Source organism: Prionailurus viverrinus, chromosome X (assembly GCF_022837055.1).
Source record: "Prionailurus viverrinus isolate Anna chromosome X, UM_Priviv_1.0, whole genome shotgun sequence".
NCBI classification, from domain to species: Eukaryota; Metazoa; Chordata; class Mammalia; order Carnivora; family Felidae; genus Prionailurus; species Prionailurus viverrinus.
The window spans coordinates 10,228,359-10,244,916 of NC_062579.1; the positions used below are offsets into that span (position 1 = coordinate 10,228,359).

At 42.1% G+C, this 16,558-nt stretch overlaps 1 protein-coding gene and 1 non-coding gene across 10 annotated transcripts in view; one reads left to right on the forward strand and one right to left on the reverse strand.

Moving 5' to 3' along the window:
- Nucleotides 1-16,558, forward strand: part of REPS2 (RALBP1 associated Eps domain containing 2) — a 214,598-nt gene that overhangs the window by 127,583 nt on the left and 70,457 nt on the right. For 7 of the 9 annotated variants that reach the window (XR_007148970.1, XM_047844132.1, XM_047844135.1 and 4 more), the window contains 2 exons: nt 1,870-1,915; nt 5,750-5,886. The exons of the other annotated variants lie outside the window; for them this stretch is intronic. Coding sequence is in view for 6 of the 7 variants with exons in the window: in XM_047844132.1 (XP_047700088.1) it covers nt 1,870-1,915; nt 5,750-5,886 (183 nt within the window). In the remaining variant the exon portion in view is untranslated. The remainder of the gene's footprint in view (nt 1-1,869; nt 1,916-5,749; nt 5,887-16,558) is intronic. 9 annotated transcript variants of the gene reach the window in all.
- On the reverse strand, nt 11,658-11,730 carry TRNAK-CUU (transfer RNA lysine (anticodon CUU)). The gene has a single exon. It is a non-coding gene; the product is annotated as a tRNA-Lys (tRNA).

Consider the following 16,558-nt stretch of genomic DNA (forward strand, 5'->3'; position numbering starts at 1 on the left):
CTCACCCATCTGTCTGTGTGTCTATCTCTCACCAGCAGGGTTCACTCTTCCCCACCCATTCTTACCTAGGAGAAAGAGATAATGGCACTTGACAAAGGAATTTAACGGTCACTACAGTCTGGTCTGGGGAACCAGACTTTTATTTTAAAATGACTAAGACTTTCCCAACCCACATATTTCTCTTTTTTTAATGTTTATTTGTTTATTTTTGAGAGAGAGAGCTAGCAGACGAGGGGAAGAGAGAGAGAGGGAGAGAGAGAATCCCGAGCAGGCTCTGCACTGACAGCAGGGCTTGATCATGACCTAGGGTTAAATCAGGAGTCAGATGCTTAAGCGACTGAGCTGCCCAGGTGTCCCCGGGCCCACACTATTTCTGGAAAGTAGTGTAGCCTGAGGGAGAAGAGGGGTCAGAGCCAGCTGTGGGCAGCCTGCCCGGAGGACGGCCCCCGGATTTGTGGTGAGTCCGGTCGCACTGTCCACTCAGCCCCAAGGCGGCCTGCTTGGCTGCAGGAGCAGCTCCCCTTAGGCCACTTTCCTCTGCTGCTGCCTGGAGTTTGTGGGGTGGGAAGAGGTAGTTTTCCATGTACATGTGGGTGGGGGTGCGTGATAATGGGCAAGACAGGGCTCAGACTCCTCGGGCGTCCAGTGCTTTCCAGAGCTCCGAGAGCATTTTGATGGGTTGAAGTTGAAACATGCCTGTGTTCTCGCTACAACAAGCCACAATGCTTGTTTTGAGAGAAATGTGTCTTTTCTATAGCTGACCATATCTAAGGGAATACATATTGCTTCTTTGCTTTGTGCCTTGTTAACATTTTTAACTCCTCTTTCTCTCCTGCTTATCTAACTCATAGATTTTAATGACCATCATAAATCTAGGCTCCTTCATACCAAGGAGGGTTTTTATCTTTAGAGCAATGTAAAAAAAGGTGGGATGATGCATGGAGACATTTGCTCTCTGGAAGAACTTCTGCAAACAATACACAAATGATATTCTCCTTGTTCCTAGTTAGTAGCACTTTTTCTATGAATTTTTATGAGATTTTATGATGAAAGATTTGCAGTGTTTGCAAAACCTTAGCATAACTGGTGGTTTCTAAAGTTGTCTTCCATAGGGTACTGAAAATATAAAAAAGGATCAGTGTTTTTGTAAATGTTTCTAATTATTCCCAACAACTTGTGATGGGAAAGTTAGGGTCCATGGGTGTTGATAGCGAGCAAGTTGTTAACGATTTAAATTTGATAAGGAAAAGTCTCATATGGTTGGTAAAATATCTTAATGATTTCATTCCATACTATCGTCTGTGTGATTTGGTCACAGGGACATAGGACACAAGAATATTTTCTCGTAGGAAAAGCTGTGTTGCTCATTTCAACTTAGCTTGTGGGAGCTTTGATTTCTTGTGCTCATGCTACTCTAGTAGTGTATCTTAAGAAATTCTTAAAATATGTAACCTGATAGAGTTCTTCCTAGCCTTCAGGGGAGCCTGGTTCAAAATCAGTTACTCAGCTATCATGATAGACCAAGGAAACCACACGTCAGAACCCCTCATATAAGTAGATAACCCCATGAGAAGGTTGTCTTTTTAGATTGGAATTTATTCATCAGCGTAGATTTGATAATAGCTCCTTAGTGCTCTGACAGAAGGAAGAAAAATGTTGGATTTTCTTTCCTTTGAACTGTGCCTTTAGCTTTAGAAATGAAATGAGAAAATAATGAAGATGTGGAGGCAGTTAAGTTCTCCACAGGGATGCCTGCACCTCATATTTACCTGTTGAGATATATGTTCTCTACTAGCCCAGGTATTGCTTATAAACCTGTTCAACCACAGAAATGAAAGCCAAGTAAACAACAACCGGTCTTTGTTTCAGCCGCTTCTAAGGATTCCAACAGCCTCAAAGCAAGACCAAGATCCAGGTAGTGTTTGTTTAATTTCTGCTTTAATGCCCTTCGTACCCTTTCTTTGACTAGAAATAAAGTCCCACAACCCAAAGCCCAACCCACGATCTCCTTTTCCTTTAGATTGGCAGCTTAGACAATAGGTGAGTTCCTTTGTCACGAGGGGCCTGATCGGAGCTTGCAGTGCTGCTGGGAGACTCTTAATTTCTGTGTCTCTTAGTGGTAGAAGGTGGTGGCTGCTGCTGGTTGGTCGACTGACAAGAAGTGGCTTGTGTGCCGTGGCCCCCTTGTTGCAGGATGATAAGGAATAGAGGGCAGTGGCTTTGCAGAGAGGGAAAAGTGGTTAAGAGGTGACTAACCCTGAAATTTACTGTCGTGACAAGGTCGACACCAAACAGACACCTGAGGGATAAAATCTAGAGTAGGAAAAACAAATGCTCACAGTCATTTTTAAATGAGGCTTGAAGCTTCGGGTGAGCGGTGCTTATGGTCTGTTTTATCCTATCTTAGAGCCCCTTTTTGTAGTCACAGTTTTTAGATTGGTAGAAGAGGGAGAGCCAGGAAGGCAGAGTTGCGGTTGGCATTGGACATCAGAATGGCAGATGGAGGAGAAATACATGAACATGAATAGAACATCAGAGAGGGGAGATGGTATTGGGAGCACTTTTCAGTGGTAGGAATACAGTGGAAGATAGGACAGTACGTTTGTGGCTTCCACTGTTTGCTTTGGCTCTTAGTGACTTTTTTCTTCCTTTGGCTACTTAGACACGTCCCTGAAAAAGTGAAATTAAATCTGATAATACTTTATATGCTTGAATACCGACATTTAAGGAAATCTCGTCTTTGTGTAAATCTGAGAGTTACCCCTTAGTCTAACTTGTATATCTGGATTTTCTATATTGGGGATTTGTTTTCTTGTTTATAGAAGGTACAGATACCTATACTCATGCTTTTTGAAACAATAGATACAGGAATTCTTTTTGGCCAAAAGAAAAGATACAGTCACCGTTTTTCTGTATGGCTGCCACATTTACTCATCCTTTGTTGTTGTTGTTTTTTTTTTAAGGATGAATGGCTCTTTTGCAAATTAGTCTGTACTGACTTTAGGATGTAGGAATAGTAACATTTATCTGACCTCATAGTAGGAAAAAGCTTTGACTTGCGGGAAGCTGCTTAGGTGTGCTATATTAACTATAATTTGAGCCTCACATTTTTCTTCTGTTGACTTCCTCTTTTTCTCAAAGCGAGTGAAAGTACAAAACTTCATAGTCACATATTCTATTATTAATATCTCTGCCAAATTTTATTTATTTTATTTTATTTTATTTTATTTTATTTTATTTTATTTTATTTTTTAATGTTTATCTATTTTTGAGAGAGAGAGAGAGAGAGAGACAGAGTGAGTGGGGGAGGGCAGAGAGAGAGGGAGACACAGAATCCGAAGCAGGCTCCAGGCTCTGAGCTGTCAGCACAGAGCCCGACACTGGGATTGAACCCACCAACTGTGAGATCATGACCTGAGCCGAAGTCGGATGCTCAACCGACTGAGCCACCCAGGCACCCCTCTATGGCCAAATTTTATATGTTCTTTTAAGGATTGGTCTCCTGGTCTAATTTGGACCTTTTTATTTTCACTGCAACCCACTGGGTCTTTACTGAGACCGAGAGAGTCAAATTATTTTTATTTTCCTTTTTAGAATAATAAAACTTTGTAGAAATTTGAGGGGAAGAGGGAAAATCCACATTCTGACGTTACTTATATTCATTATTGTGTTGATTCCCTGCACATTTATATTGAAATTGGTTGTGGTCCTAGTTTTCCAGTATCACTTATTTGATACTCAGTTAACTTTCCATATGGAAATACAAGTATACAGGTTACATATGGGAATAAAATGGAATGAGGTATGTGGGACGGGATGGTGTGCCTAACTATATATATGTGTTAGTGTACACACGCACACATATTATTTTTTCTTTCTTGACTGAAGAATGTCACTAAAGCTCTGTCTGGCGTAGAAAGTTCTTTTTTTTTTCTTTAATTTTTTTTAATGTTTATTTTTGAAGGAGAAAGACAGAACGTGAGCGGGAGAGGGGCAGAGAGAGAGGGAGACACAGAATCTGATGCAGACTCCAGGCTCTGAGCTGTTAGCACAGAGCCCAACATGGGGCTTGAACTCACAATCTGTGAGATAACGACCTGAGTGAAGTCAGTCGCCCAATCGACTGAGCCATCCAGGCGCCCCTAAATCTTTTTATTTTTTTTAACATTTATTCATTTTTTGAGAGACACAGAGTATGAGCAGGGGTGGGGCAGAGAGAGAGGGAGACACAAAAACCGAAGCAGGCTCCAGGCTCTAAGCTGTCTGCACAGAGCCTGATGCGGGGCTTGAACTCAAGAACTGTGAGATCATGACCTGAGCCGAAGTCAAATGCTTGAAAGTTCTTTTAATTTCTAGCAGGAGTCTCCCATTTCCTTTTCAAATCAAGAGTTCCCATTTGAAAATGTTCTTTCTTATCAATTTCCTCTGACTCTGGTTGAAAGTACTAGAGCGTTCTTCGTGCTGGTTCCTACATGCCTTTGCCTTGCCCGTCATGCCACTTATTTTACAGGGACCACCCCAGAGCACGTCACATGCCATTATGGTGGCTTTATTAAAGATTGCAATCTTGCTTGACAAACAAAACTCTTCAGCCACCACAAGGAAACCCTTGAGGGAATGATTCAGGAAGGTAAAATCTTGCTATGCCCAAACCAGCTTTACCAAGAATTGAAATTGCTTAATAGTAATAGATAGATTCTGATTTTATAAATGCCTCTCTAATAGCTAAATACTGATAGCAGTTTCCTGAGGTTAATTTGTCCCTAGAACCTATCTCTGACTCAAAGGTCATTTTCTTCTTTGACATGAATTTAGCCGAGAAGCTGAGCAGAACGGATATACACATCCGCTTTTTAGAAAATCATATTGGGAACTCATCCACAAAGCTATTTCTAAGCAATAGACTGAGTTGAATTAATTTAGAAAATAATTATGTCTCTAAGTAGTTTAGCCGCTGCTACCAAAAGATTTCTTTCCTGGCTCATAGGCAGTATCAGAATATTTTAAAAATGGAATTTAGAAAGAGATTGGAGTTTGAATCGAACCTATGTAACTTTCTAGCTATGTGACCTTTGGCAAGTTATTTATTTCCTATTTCTTTAAATGTCATTATTGGAGTTACAGTCTCAGAAGTTGCCTAGTTAGTTAGCTACTGACTTGTTACCGAGGGAGGGAGAAGGTTAAGAGGATGCTTTTGCTTTGAAAATTTGACCCCCAAACTGGTCTTTCTCATGGTGAGACAGCCTCGACCCCTCCATCTGACTGATGTGTGTTTTCCTTTCCTGAATTTCACTTGTGGCATATTCCCCTGAGCATCGGATACTTACTCTCAGGTTATCTGTCCCACTTCTATATGTGCCTGTCATCACGTTTGCATGTAAACAGGAGGAAACTTCTGCAGTCTGTTAACCCATGAAGCCCTTCTGTTACAATATGGAAGTACCTAAGCAGAAGGTTTACATGTTATTCTTATTAACAGTACCAGTAGAAACTGGTTTGAATTTAGCTTTTCCTTTGGGTAAATTTAGGTCTAAGATATAATATGAACAAAGAGGTTGAAAAAGTTTCTGATTCACGGGTTGGGTGTGGGCAGTTACTGCAGATACTGGCACCCAAGGGACAGTAGAATTCATTGTTGCTTCGAGATGGGGACTGGTCAGTCCTTTGTAGTGGGTGTTTCCATTCCAACCCTACTTCAGAGACTAAAGCTTTGCTGTCTCCCTTCCGACCTCTCCTTATTTTGCTGCAGATCTTACTCTAGCACCTCCATAGAAGAGGCCATGAAAAGGGGCGAGGACCCTCCCACCCCGCCACCGCGGCCACAGAAAACCCACTCCAGAGCCTCCTCCTTGGATCTGAATAAAGTCTTCCAGCCCAGTGTGCCAGGTGAAGTGCCCCTCTGCACCCCAGTCTTTCCTTTTCCTGTGGGAGTCCGTGGATGTGTGTCTGCCACAGAGGCCTTTGTGAGTTCACGGGACGAGCAGACCTGGCCGTTTCCCATCCTGGGAAGGTCTTCGAGTTGCTATGGTATTCCTGGGAGGGAAAGCAGTTCTAGGCAGATAGATCTCCCATGTGTCTGGAGCCTTGCCCACACTTGCTATGGACCAGGAATTAAGAAATTCTGTACCAAGAGGATTAAAATACTTTAACCCCACATAGCCCACTGAGTGTGCATGGCTGGGGTCTTGTTCTCTGCTGCATTGTGGTAATTTATATATTATCTGTTATTTCCCCAATGCTTACGCGGTTCTTTTGTGAAAGATCTTGGTGATCAACACCCGGCCAGAATCTTCTCCTGTGTCTTACCCGTGTGGTGAAGATCCTGTGTCCTGGAGGGTTTAATGCTAAGGGGGCTCTGCTTTCTAAATCTGACTGATGGTTAGCTGGTTGGTGGAGGGGATTAAGGCCAGGGCTCCTCTAGGTAGCCTGCTGGGGGCCTTCTGGGGCTGGGACTTCCTTGAGGCAGCCACTGTACAGCTGGGCGGATGGTGAGGGAGGTTGGAGGGCCCTGTCTGCTTGCCTGGCTCCCTGGTAAGGGGGAGAGGTCCTCCTAGGGAACTTACAGAGCAGCAGATGAGAACCATGCCTTGGCTTTAGTGAAGGTGCTAGGATGCAGCGCCTCTTCCCAAGTGTTATTTTGGGAGCAGCGAGGGCCGTTCCGCTGACTAATGTAGGCAAGCTATAAATACAGTGATTTCCTGGAACTTTTTCTATATCTGTGTGCATTTTAAATCAAGCCAGCCTCAGATGCTAGTGATTTGCAGATTATTATATTTTCTACTAAAGCAAGAAAAGACTCTCTTTGGCTCACACATTAGCATGACCCCTGTGTCCCAGCAGAGCTCAGCATGTTTTAGTTGTTCTAATAAAGTAGTCTCCTCACAGTAAAGTTACAGATTGTTTTTTAATATACTAGAGTCTGGAACTCTCTATGAAATTTGATTCTCTGCCATGAGTTCATCAGATAAAAATTTGCCTTGCATTTTCCCCCATACTTTGATCCAAATTCTGGCATAATTTCATAGTAACTGGTATTTGAGGTGGGAGTAGCCACGGATGATGATGCTATAAAAATTTCACATGGCTGGTGGATTATGACCTAGAAGGTTTTCCTATGCATGCAAGAAGATTAAAACAATCTGGGCAGCTATCTTAATACGTTTTCCTTGGGAGGAGAGGCTGGAAGCGTGCAAGCATCTCTCTGGCTGTGCAAGCCCACGAGTGCCGACCGTGCTGGGGAATGGATGTGCTGTGGCTCTTCCGACATTGCATCACAGAATGGAAGAGACGAGGCTGGATTTGGAGTCCAGCTCAGCTGCTTATTAACTGTTTAATTTTCAGCAAGTGGCTTAATCTTTCTGCATTTCAGATTTTTAATCTGTAAAATAGGGCCAACTGTCCGCGGAGTTGTAAGGTTTTGGTGAGATGATAAACATGATCCTAATAGCAGCATGTTTGATCCATACGCACTCATTTGCACAGAAGATCATTGAGGAAAGGGAGTCTGAGGATAAAGTCCCCTGACTCCCTTGATCTCCCGTGGGATAGTTCCTTGGTGGGCTCACAGAGGGACCGAGCCCCAGTTGCCTGCTGTGGTAGAAACACAGGATTGTGAAAAACGGGAAGTGAGGCTAGATTGCTGAGTCAGAGTGGCCTACGGTGGACTGACTGTGTGGAGAAGAAACAGGATGGAGAGATGATGCCAAGAAGCAGGAATGAAAGAGGGAAGTGAAGAAAGTGATGAGGTGGTTGTTACATAGGAGGGCTGATGTTTATGTAAAGGGAGGAGAAGGATATAGAATAAAAGACTGTAGCTACCAAAGGGAGGAGAGCCCACAGACTCGGTGTCGGATTTGGGTGGGATTTAAGGGAAGAGCTTAGAAGAGGGTGGCATTAATGCCTTCACATTTATGCAGATAGGTAACATGATATGGGGAAGGATAACAAAGGGCTGATTTGAATATTTTATTTTTTTAAAATAATCTCTACACCCAACATCGGGTTCGCACTCACAACCTGGAGATCAAGAGTCGCATGCTCTACCGACTGGGCCAGCCAGGTGCCCCGCAAAGGGCTGGTATAGAATGTAAATCTATAAAAATGAACAAGGCCACTTGGCAGTCAGGGGCAATTGGCTTTACTTTGATACCTGTAAAACAGTCTCAACTTATATTCACAGGAGTCTAGATTCTCCCAGGGCTCTAGATAGGTAGGTGCTGGTATTAGACCTAAAGGTGTATGCTTTCATAGGCAGGCATTGGTATGACACGAATGCCGTGTGTAAAAGAGAGATCAGATCACCTTTGTAATAGCTGATCCAGGTTGCGGAGCCATCCTCTCAAGGCTTGAACAGCTGCTGTGTTTGAGAGAAAATAAAAACGTGTAAGAAAGTCTCTGTGGTGATGCAAGTGTACAAAACCTAGATGTAGTCAAACCTGGGACTTGTTCAGTGATGTTTAGATTTTATAGTTCTATGCTTATAGCCACAAAACATTTTATTACTGAAATTCCTGTAAGAAAAACCACACTGCGAAGGTAGTACTTTTTAGAACCTAACCTCCTGTTCCTCATCGAAACAGTTGTTTTCATAAAGCAAATATTTTTCATAACAGGGTTATCTTTTGTTCCACTACCCTCATTCCACTCTCAACAGTGACCTGCTCCAAAGCCATGCCTAAAGCTTGCAACCAGAGGACGGTGCTGGTGAACCCCCTTCAGGCCACGGAGAGCCCTCTTCCAGTCATTGGGCGTCAGTCAGCCTGGCAGGAGGGGCAGGGACTGTGTGGAGGAAACACAGCCATCCCTTTAAAGCTGCAGACCAGAAACCTTCATCACTTCCACTCAACTTTTAACTGGGGAAAGCTAGTCCCGTGGAGATAGCTGGCTGCAGGCAGCTGGGCAGTGTAGCTCCTGGTAGGGTAGCCATTTCCCGTTGACATCCCTCTTACTATAAAAGAGGAGAGTGGATGTTGGTGGACAGCTCTTTCCACCACATCCCGTATGGTCAAATACATTGAGATCCACGTGTTCAAACCATTGTGATGGCTGAACAAAACACATCCATGGGTAGATACTACCCATGGGTTGCTAATGTTTTATCTCTGCTTTAGACATCCTGATAATAAAAATCCATTCCGGGGCTAGGAAGTTATAGTACATCCATATTATGAATACTTACGAAGCAGTTAAAAAGAATAAGGTATGTGTACTAAGTGGAGACCTATCTAAGTGAAGAAGGCACAGTGCAGAATATGTATGTTCTTTTTAAATGTGTAGACAGTTTCCGGAAGGATACTTAGAAAAGTGGTAACAGTGGTTGCCTCTGGGGAAGAGAATAGGATGACTGGGAACAGAAGTGAGAGAGAAACTCACTTTTCATTGAATACCCACTTGTATCTTGGTTTTTAAGTGAGAGAGAGAGAGAGCAAGCAAGAAGAAGTGGGGGAGGGGCAGAAGGAAGGAGAGACAGAATCCCAACCAGGCTTCACGATATCAGCACAGAGCCTGATGTGGGGCTTGAACTCAAGAACTGTGAGATCGTGACCTGAGCCAAGATCAAGAGTTGGATGCTTAACTGACTGAGCCACCTACGTGCCCCTCTGCACTTGTATCTTTTAAATTTTGCCTCATATATAGATATTATTATTTTTAATGTTTTATTTATTTTTGAGAGAGCGTTATGAGTGGAGGAGGCACAGAGAGAGAGGGGGATAGAGGATCCAAAGCAGGCTCTGCACTGACAGCAGCAAGCCCTGATGCAGGGCTTAAACTCATGAACTGAACCGTAAGATCATGATCTGAGCTGAAGTTGGACGCTCAACTAACTGAGCCACCTAGGCACCCCGATATTTTAAAAATTTTACTTTTCACTCTGTAGTCGCAATGACCAGATGGTACCTGAGAGCACCAGAAATGTCCTTCCTGGCTGAGTTTACCTGTCTCAAACTTGCCTGCTATTCTCTATCCAGGGTATTTTTATGACCAATCTGTTGCCACTTCCTAGAATGCACCTGAAATAACAGAAGCATTTTAGGACATTCTTTAAGGTTCTGATAGGTTCTTCAGATTCCTTTTGAGTGCCTTTCCAATAGTGAGGAATAGTTTTAGAGGACTTCCTCTAGCCTCCATTGTGAGATCTACGGATGGGCAAAGTGTGATAACGGCTCTCTCTTACCTTGGAATGGGGGTGTATTTTTTAGTTGGCAATCTGAGAAGAGTCTGTCTGGGGTTTCCTACAAACAAATACATTTTTCTGCAACTTGAGAAATAGGTAAACACCTTGGGAAGAAGAGATACAATATGTCTTACCAACTTAACCGTTCAAGTTCTCCGAAGGATGAATTTGCTCACACAGACGGCTTTGACCTTATAGATTTCCTTATTGTATCATTCATATGAGTGCTACTTGGTTCTCTTTTAAAATCTAGTAGGATTATGGGATTCCTGCCCCACCCCCAAACTTTTGGGTCTGCAATACACATCCAGCTTAATGGTTCAGTTTGGCAGTCTGGACAATTTTTTTTTTTTAATTTTTTTTTCCAACGTTTTTATTTATTTTTGGGACAGAGAGAGACAGAGCATGAACGGGGGAGGGGCAGAGAGAGAGGGAGACACAGAATCAGAAACAGGCTCCAGGCTCTGAGGCATCAGCCCAGAGCCCGACGCGGGGCTCGAACTCACGGACTGCGAGATCGTGACCTGGCTGAAGTCGGACGCTTAACCAACTGCGCCACCCAGGCGCCCCTGGACAATTTTTTTTAATCAAAGCTTTATTGAGATAAAATCCACACACTATAAAATTCGCCTTTTTAAAAAAGTTTTTTTTAATATTTTTTATTTTGAGAGAGAGGCAGAGACAGCGCGCGAGCAGGGGAGGGGCAGAGAAAGAGGAAGACACAGAATCCAAAGCAGGCTACAGGCTCTGGGCTGTCAGCACAGAGCCCGATGCAGGGCTCAAATTCACGAACACTGAGATCATGACCTGCGCCAAAGTCCAGTGCTTAACCGACTGAGCCACCCAGGCACCCCTAAGATTCTCCCTTTTTAAAGTATACAATTCAGTGACTTGTAGTAGATTTACACTGTTGTGCAACCACCAGCATTATCCAGTTTTAGAACATTTTCCTCACTCTAAAAAGAAACCCCATGCTCACTAGCAGCCCCTTTTCATTCCCCTTTCCTCTTCCCCCAGCTTTTGGCATCCTCTAACATACTTTCCGTTTGTATGAATTTGCCTGTTCTGGACATTCCATATTAGTGGCATCACACAATATATGGTCTTTTGTAACTGGCTTCTTTCATTGAGTATAATGGTTGCGAGGTTCATTCATGTTGTAGCATGTAGGAGAACTTCATTCCTTTTATGGATGAATAATATTATATTCTATGAATATGGCACATTTTATTCATTTATCAGTTCATGGATATCCATGGGAGTGAACTTTCTGGGTTGTACGGTAACTGTAAGTTGGACATCTCAAGGAACTACCGAAGTAGTTGCACCAGTTTACCATCTCACTAGCAATCTGTGAGGACCGCAGTTTATTCTTGAAGCTCTTGTTATTGCCTGTCGTTTTTATTTTAGCCATCATGAAGTTTTATCTTATCATGGTTTTGATTTCCATTTTTTTACTATTATTGTTTTAAAGTAATCTCTATACCCAACATGGGGCTTGAACCCATGATCACAAGATCAAGAGTCAGATGCTCTACCGACTGAGCCAGCCAGGCACCCCTTTATTTGCATTTTTCTAATGACTAATGATGAACATCGTTTCATGTGCTTGTTGGCCATATTTGCACCATTTTTAGGGAAATGTCTCTTCAAAATCTTTGCGCATTTTTAAATTGGGCTGTTTGTCTTCTTATTGTTGAGTTTGTAAGGGTTCTTTATATATTCTGGATACAAGTCCCTTTTCAGATATATGATTTACAAATATTTTCTCAGTTTGTGGGTTGTCCTTTCAACCTTTTGATGGTATCCTTTGAAGTGCAGAGACTTTTAATTTTGATGAAGTCCAGTTTATTTTTTCTTTTGTCATTTGTGCTTTTGGTATCATATCTTAGAAATCATTGCTCAATTCAAGGTCACAAATACTCTTTTCTTCTAAGAGTTTGATATTTTTCACTTTTACATTTAGGTCTCTGATCAATTTTGAGTTGATTTTTTGTATGTGGTGTGAGGCAGGGGTTCAAATTTTGTTTTTTGTTTTTTGTTTTTTTGCATGTGGCTACCCAGTTGTTCCAGTACCATTTGTTGAGAAAACTATTAATTACCTGTTTAATTTTCCTGGCACCCTTGTTGAAAAATCAACTGATCATGACCATAAAGGTTTATTTCTGGATTCTCAATTCTATTCCATTAAGCTAGCACCATACTGTCTTGATTGTTGCAGAATTGTAGTAAGTTTTGCAATTGGGACATGTGAATCTGCCCGCTTTATTCTTTTTCCAGATTGTTTTGGTTATTCTGGGTTCCTTGCATTTCCATATGAAATTTATGATCAGGTTGTCAATTTATATTAAAGGCAGCTGGGCATCTGGTAGGGATTGCATTGACTCTGTAGATCAGTTTCGTTAGTATTGCTGTCTCAACAATATTTTCCCCCAACTTTATAATGAGAGTAATTGACAAAAATTGTACACATTTATGGTCTACAACATGATGTTTTCCATCTTAACAGTATTAAGTCTTACAGTTCATGAGCACAGGATATATTTCCATTTATGTAAGTCTTTAATTTCTTTCAACAGTATTTTGTAGTTTTCACATATAAGTTTCACACTTAAAAAATTTATTGTTAAGTATTTTGTTTATTTTGATGTTAGTTTAAAGGGAATTGTTTTCTTAATTTCATTTTTTCAGTCTTCATTGCTGGTGTATAGAAATATAATTTTTTTAAGTTTATTTATTTTGAGAGAGAGAGAGCATGTGCAGGTGGTGAAGGGGCAGGGAGAGAACAGGAGAGAGTGAGAATCCCAAGCAGACTCCATACTGTCAGCGTGAAGCCCAGTGTGGAGCTCAATGTGGGGCTTGAACTTACAAACCGTGAGATCATGACCTGAGCCTAAGTCGGATGCTTAACTGACCGAGCCACTTACGTGCCCCAAAATATAATGGGTTTTTATATATTGATCTATCTTGTAACCTTGCTAACTGGTCTCTTAGTTGTCTGGACACATCCTTGACTTAGATGATGAGTTTGGCAGCATACTCATTATTGGACTTTTAACTGCTTAAGCAATCCTGCAGCTACCACAAATCATGGAGGAAATCCCTTTTAGTGTTTGGAAAACATTTAAAGAATCATTAACTGGCTGCTTGCATACAATTGTATTTTTTCTCTGACTGGCTCAGTCAGTGAAGCATCCGACTTTGGCTCAGGTCATTATCTCATGGTCCATGGGTTCGAGCCGCGCGTCAGGCTCTGTGCTGACAGTGCAGAGCCTGGAGCCTGCTTTGTATTCTGTTGCTTCCTCTCTCTCTGCCCCTCCCCCTCCTCCACTCGTGGGTCTCTCTCTCTCTCTCTCTCTCTCTCTCTTCTTTCAAAAATGAATAAAACATTAAAAAAAATTAGAAGTAACACTCAGAGTTTGTAGTGACAGGGGCACCTGGGTGGCTCATTTGGTTAAGCATCCAACTCTTGATTTTGGTTCAGGTCATGATCTCCTGGTTCGTGAGTTTGAGCTCTCATGGTTCATGAGTTCGAGCCCTCCATCGGGCTCTGTGCTGGTGGCATGGAGCCTGCTTGGGATTCTCTCCCTGTCTTTCTCTTGCCCCCCCCCCCCCCAAATAAGTAAACTTAAAAAGAAAGAATTTGTAGTGACAGCATTAAGGTTTCCTTTTGCACTTCTCAGTAGTTGATAGGTAAAAGGTGTTGGCTGCAGTATAGTGTCACTTGGTCCTTCTTTTTCCTGTTTCCTGTTCCTTCCGCTATGTATAGGTTTTTTTTTTTTTCTTTTCCAATAGTTATGTGAAAGCTTCTCTACTAGCATAGTGCTGTGATTTGTGCCTGTAGAGGGTTTACAAAGGCTTGCCAAGGTGAGGGGGCAGCTAGTGCTGCAATTAGGCAGGATGCATTCTCTTTTCTATCGACCCTCTGGTTTTACAGCTTTCCCTGGCTGGCTGAGTGCTTGAACAAGGGACTGTGGGAAAGAACAGGACTAGAATACCTGGAGGATGCGGATAAAGGTATGATCTTTATTTTTAAAATGCTTATTGGGGCGCCTGGGTGGCGCAGTTGGTTAAGCGTCCGACTTCAGCCAGGTCACGATCTCGCGGTCCGTGAGTTCGAGCCCCGCGTCGGGCTGTGGGCTGATGGCTCAGAGCCTGGAGCCTGTTTCCGATTCTGTGTCTCCCTCTCTCTCTGCCCCTGCCCCGTTCATGCTCTGTCTCTCTCTGTCCCAAAAAATAAAATAAAATGTTGAAAAAAAATAAATAAATAAAATGCTTATTGAGGCGCCTGTGTGGCTCAGTCAGTTAAGTGTCCGGCTTCCCCTCAGGTCATGATTTCGTGGTCTGTGGGTTCAAGCTCCGCATCGGGCTCTGGGCTGACAGTTCAGAGCCTGGAGCCTGCTTCAGATTTTGTGTCTTCCTCGCTCTCTGCCCCTCCCCTGCCTGCCGTCTGTCTCTCAAAAATAAATATACGTTAAAATGCTAATAAAACTCATTTGAGTAATAGACAAATTTTTTGTTCTGTGTACAGTGCAGACAGATCTGTTCCTTAACCTCATCTCCACCAAGCCCGCTATCCCTCTGACATTTTCTAGTCCACTCATAATATCAACTTAATGTTTTTTGTCATTAAAATAATTGGTATCACATTGTACATGTTTCCCCAACACTTTTAGGCAAGTCATTTCTTGGAGATATATCCCTGTCAGTACTGGTAATTTTGTCATTCTTTTGTATATATTCTGTATACTGGTTACTCTGTTAAAAACTGTATTAAGGAAAACTTCAAATTTATGTAAAAGTAGAAAATCCCCATCCCCAGATCAAGTGCCAGATATTGTATACTTTCATATATACATTGTATGTATCTCTAATGGATAAGGCCTTTTTCAAAAAAATCACTAAATCTTTATCATGTAACAAAATTAACAATAACCCCTTAATATCTAATATCTAGCCAATGTTCAGATTTTCTGAATTGTCTCAAGTATGTGTTTTTGTAGTGACTTGTAAATTAGTATTCAAACAAGGGCTACAATGCACACTGTGTTTGTTTTGACTATTAAGTCTCTTTTAATCGATAGGAACTTCCTACAATCTGTTCCTCCCCCCGCCCCCACCAGTTGGTATTTATTCATCCGTAAGAAAATCATCTACCACATTCCACATTCTATATTTGGCTTGTTGTCCTTCTGTCTTTTGTATTTCTTACAAACTGGTAGGTAGATCTAGGCTTGATTAGAATCACATTCTAGTTTTGGCAAGAATCATTACTGGTGATGCTGTGTATTTTCTACTGCATCACAGTAGGAGGCCTCTGATGTCTAATGCCTAGGTTTTTGTGATGTTTGGTTTATCAGTGGGTTCATGAAGTTTTAGCCTGGTTCATCCATTATCATCGAGATCCCCCACAGCCTTTCATATAATCGTTTTATCAGGTATTGAGCTTCATTGCCTTTATCCAGTGGTGCGTTGGTCAATGTTTAACTGGCTGTCTGCCAATTTTTATGGTATAAACACTCCTGCCACAGCCAATTTCATTCTTGCTGATGTGTCACTAAATGTGGGGTTGGAACAGGTGTACTGAGTTGGCTCTCAGAAGCTGGTATGAGCTGTTTCCAGCAAACTACTGTTTAGATCCATTATTTCTTTGGTAGTTGCAAAATAGTGATACTCTATTTCTTTTACCTTTATTAATTTGGGCCGTATTTACCCATGTACCTGTTGATAGACCTTTTGCTTATGACTGTTACGAAACTTTTGAACTGAAGAATACCATAAACCAACACAGTTCTCAGTGTATCACTAAATTCCTTATATGCATTTTGTTTTCAAGAGTTATATGAAAGCTGAAATAGATTGCAGTAAGGGTGACCAGCAAAAATGTCTTCTCATTTAACCAATGTTCACTGAACACTTACTGTGTACTAGGTACTCTGGAGAATTCTAAGAAGAATATGGAGATGGCCCTACATTCTGCCAATCACTATTAGAGTTGTATGTGAGAAGGGCATTGAGTCTGGGCAGTCTTTTTTTTATTTTATTTTTAAAATTTATTCAGTTTTGAGAGAGACAGAGCACGAATAGGGGAGGGGCAGAGAGAGGGAGACATAGTATCTGAAGCAGGCTCCAGGCTCAGAGCTGTCAGCGCAGAGCCCAACGCGGGGCTCGAACTCATGAAACTGCAAGATCATGACCTGAGCCGAAACAGAGAGCCGGATGCTTCTAACTGACTGAGCCATCCAGGCGCCCCAAGGGTTAATTTTCTTATGCTCAACTCTCTTGTCACCTCCCTGCTCAAAACTTTTCATGTCTTTCTATGTAAACACCAAATTCCTTTGTCTTAACAGCTGGACCTAAAGCCATGACAATACATGAATTCAG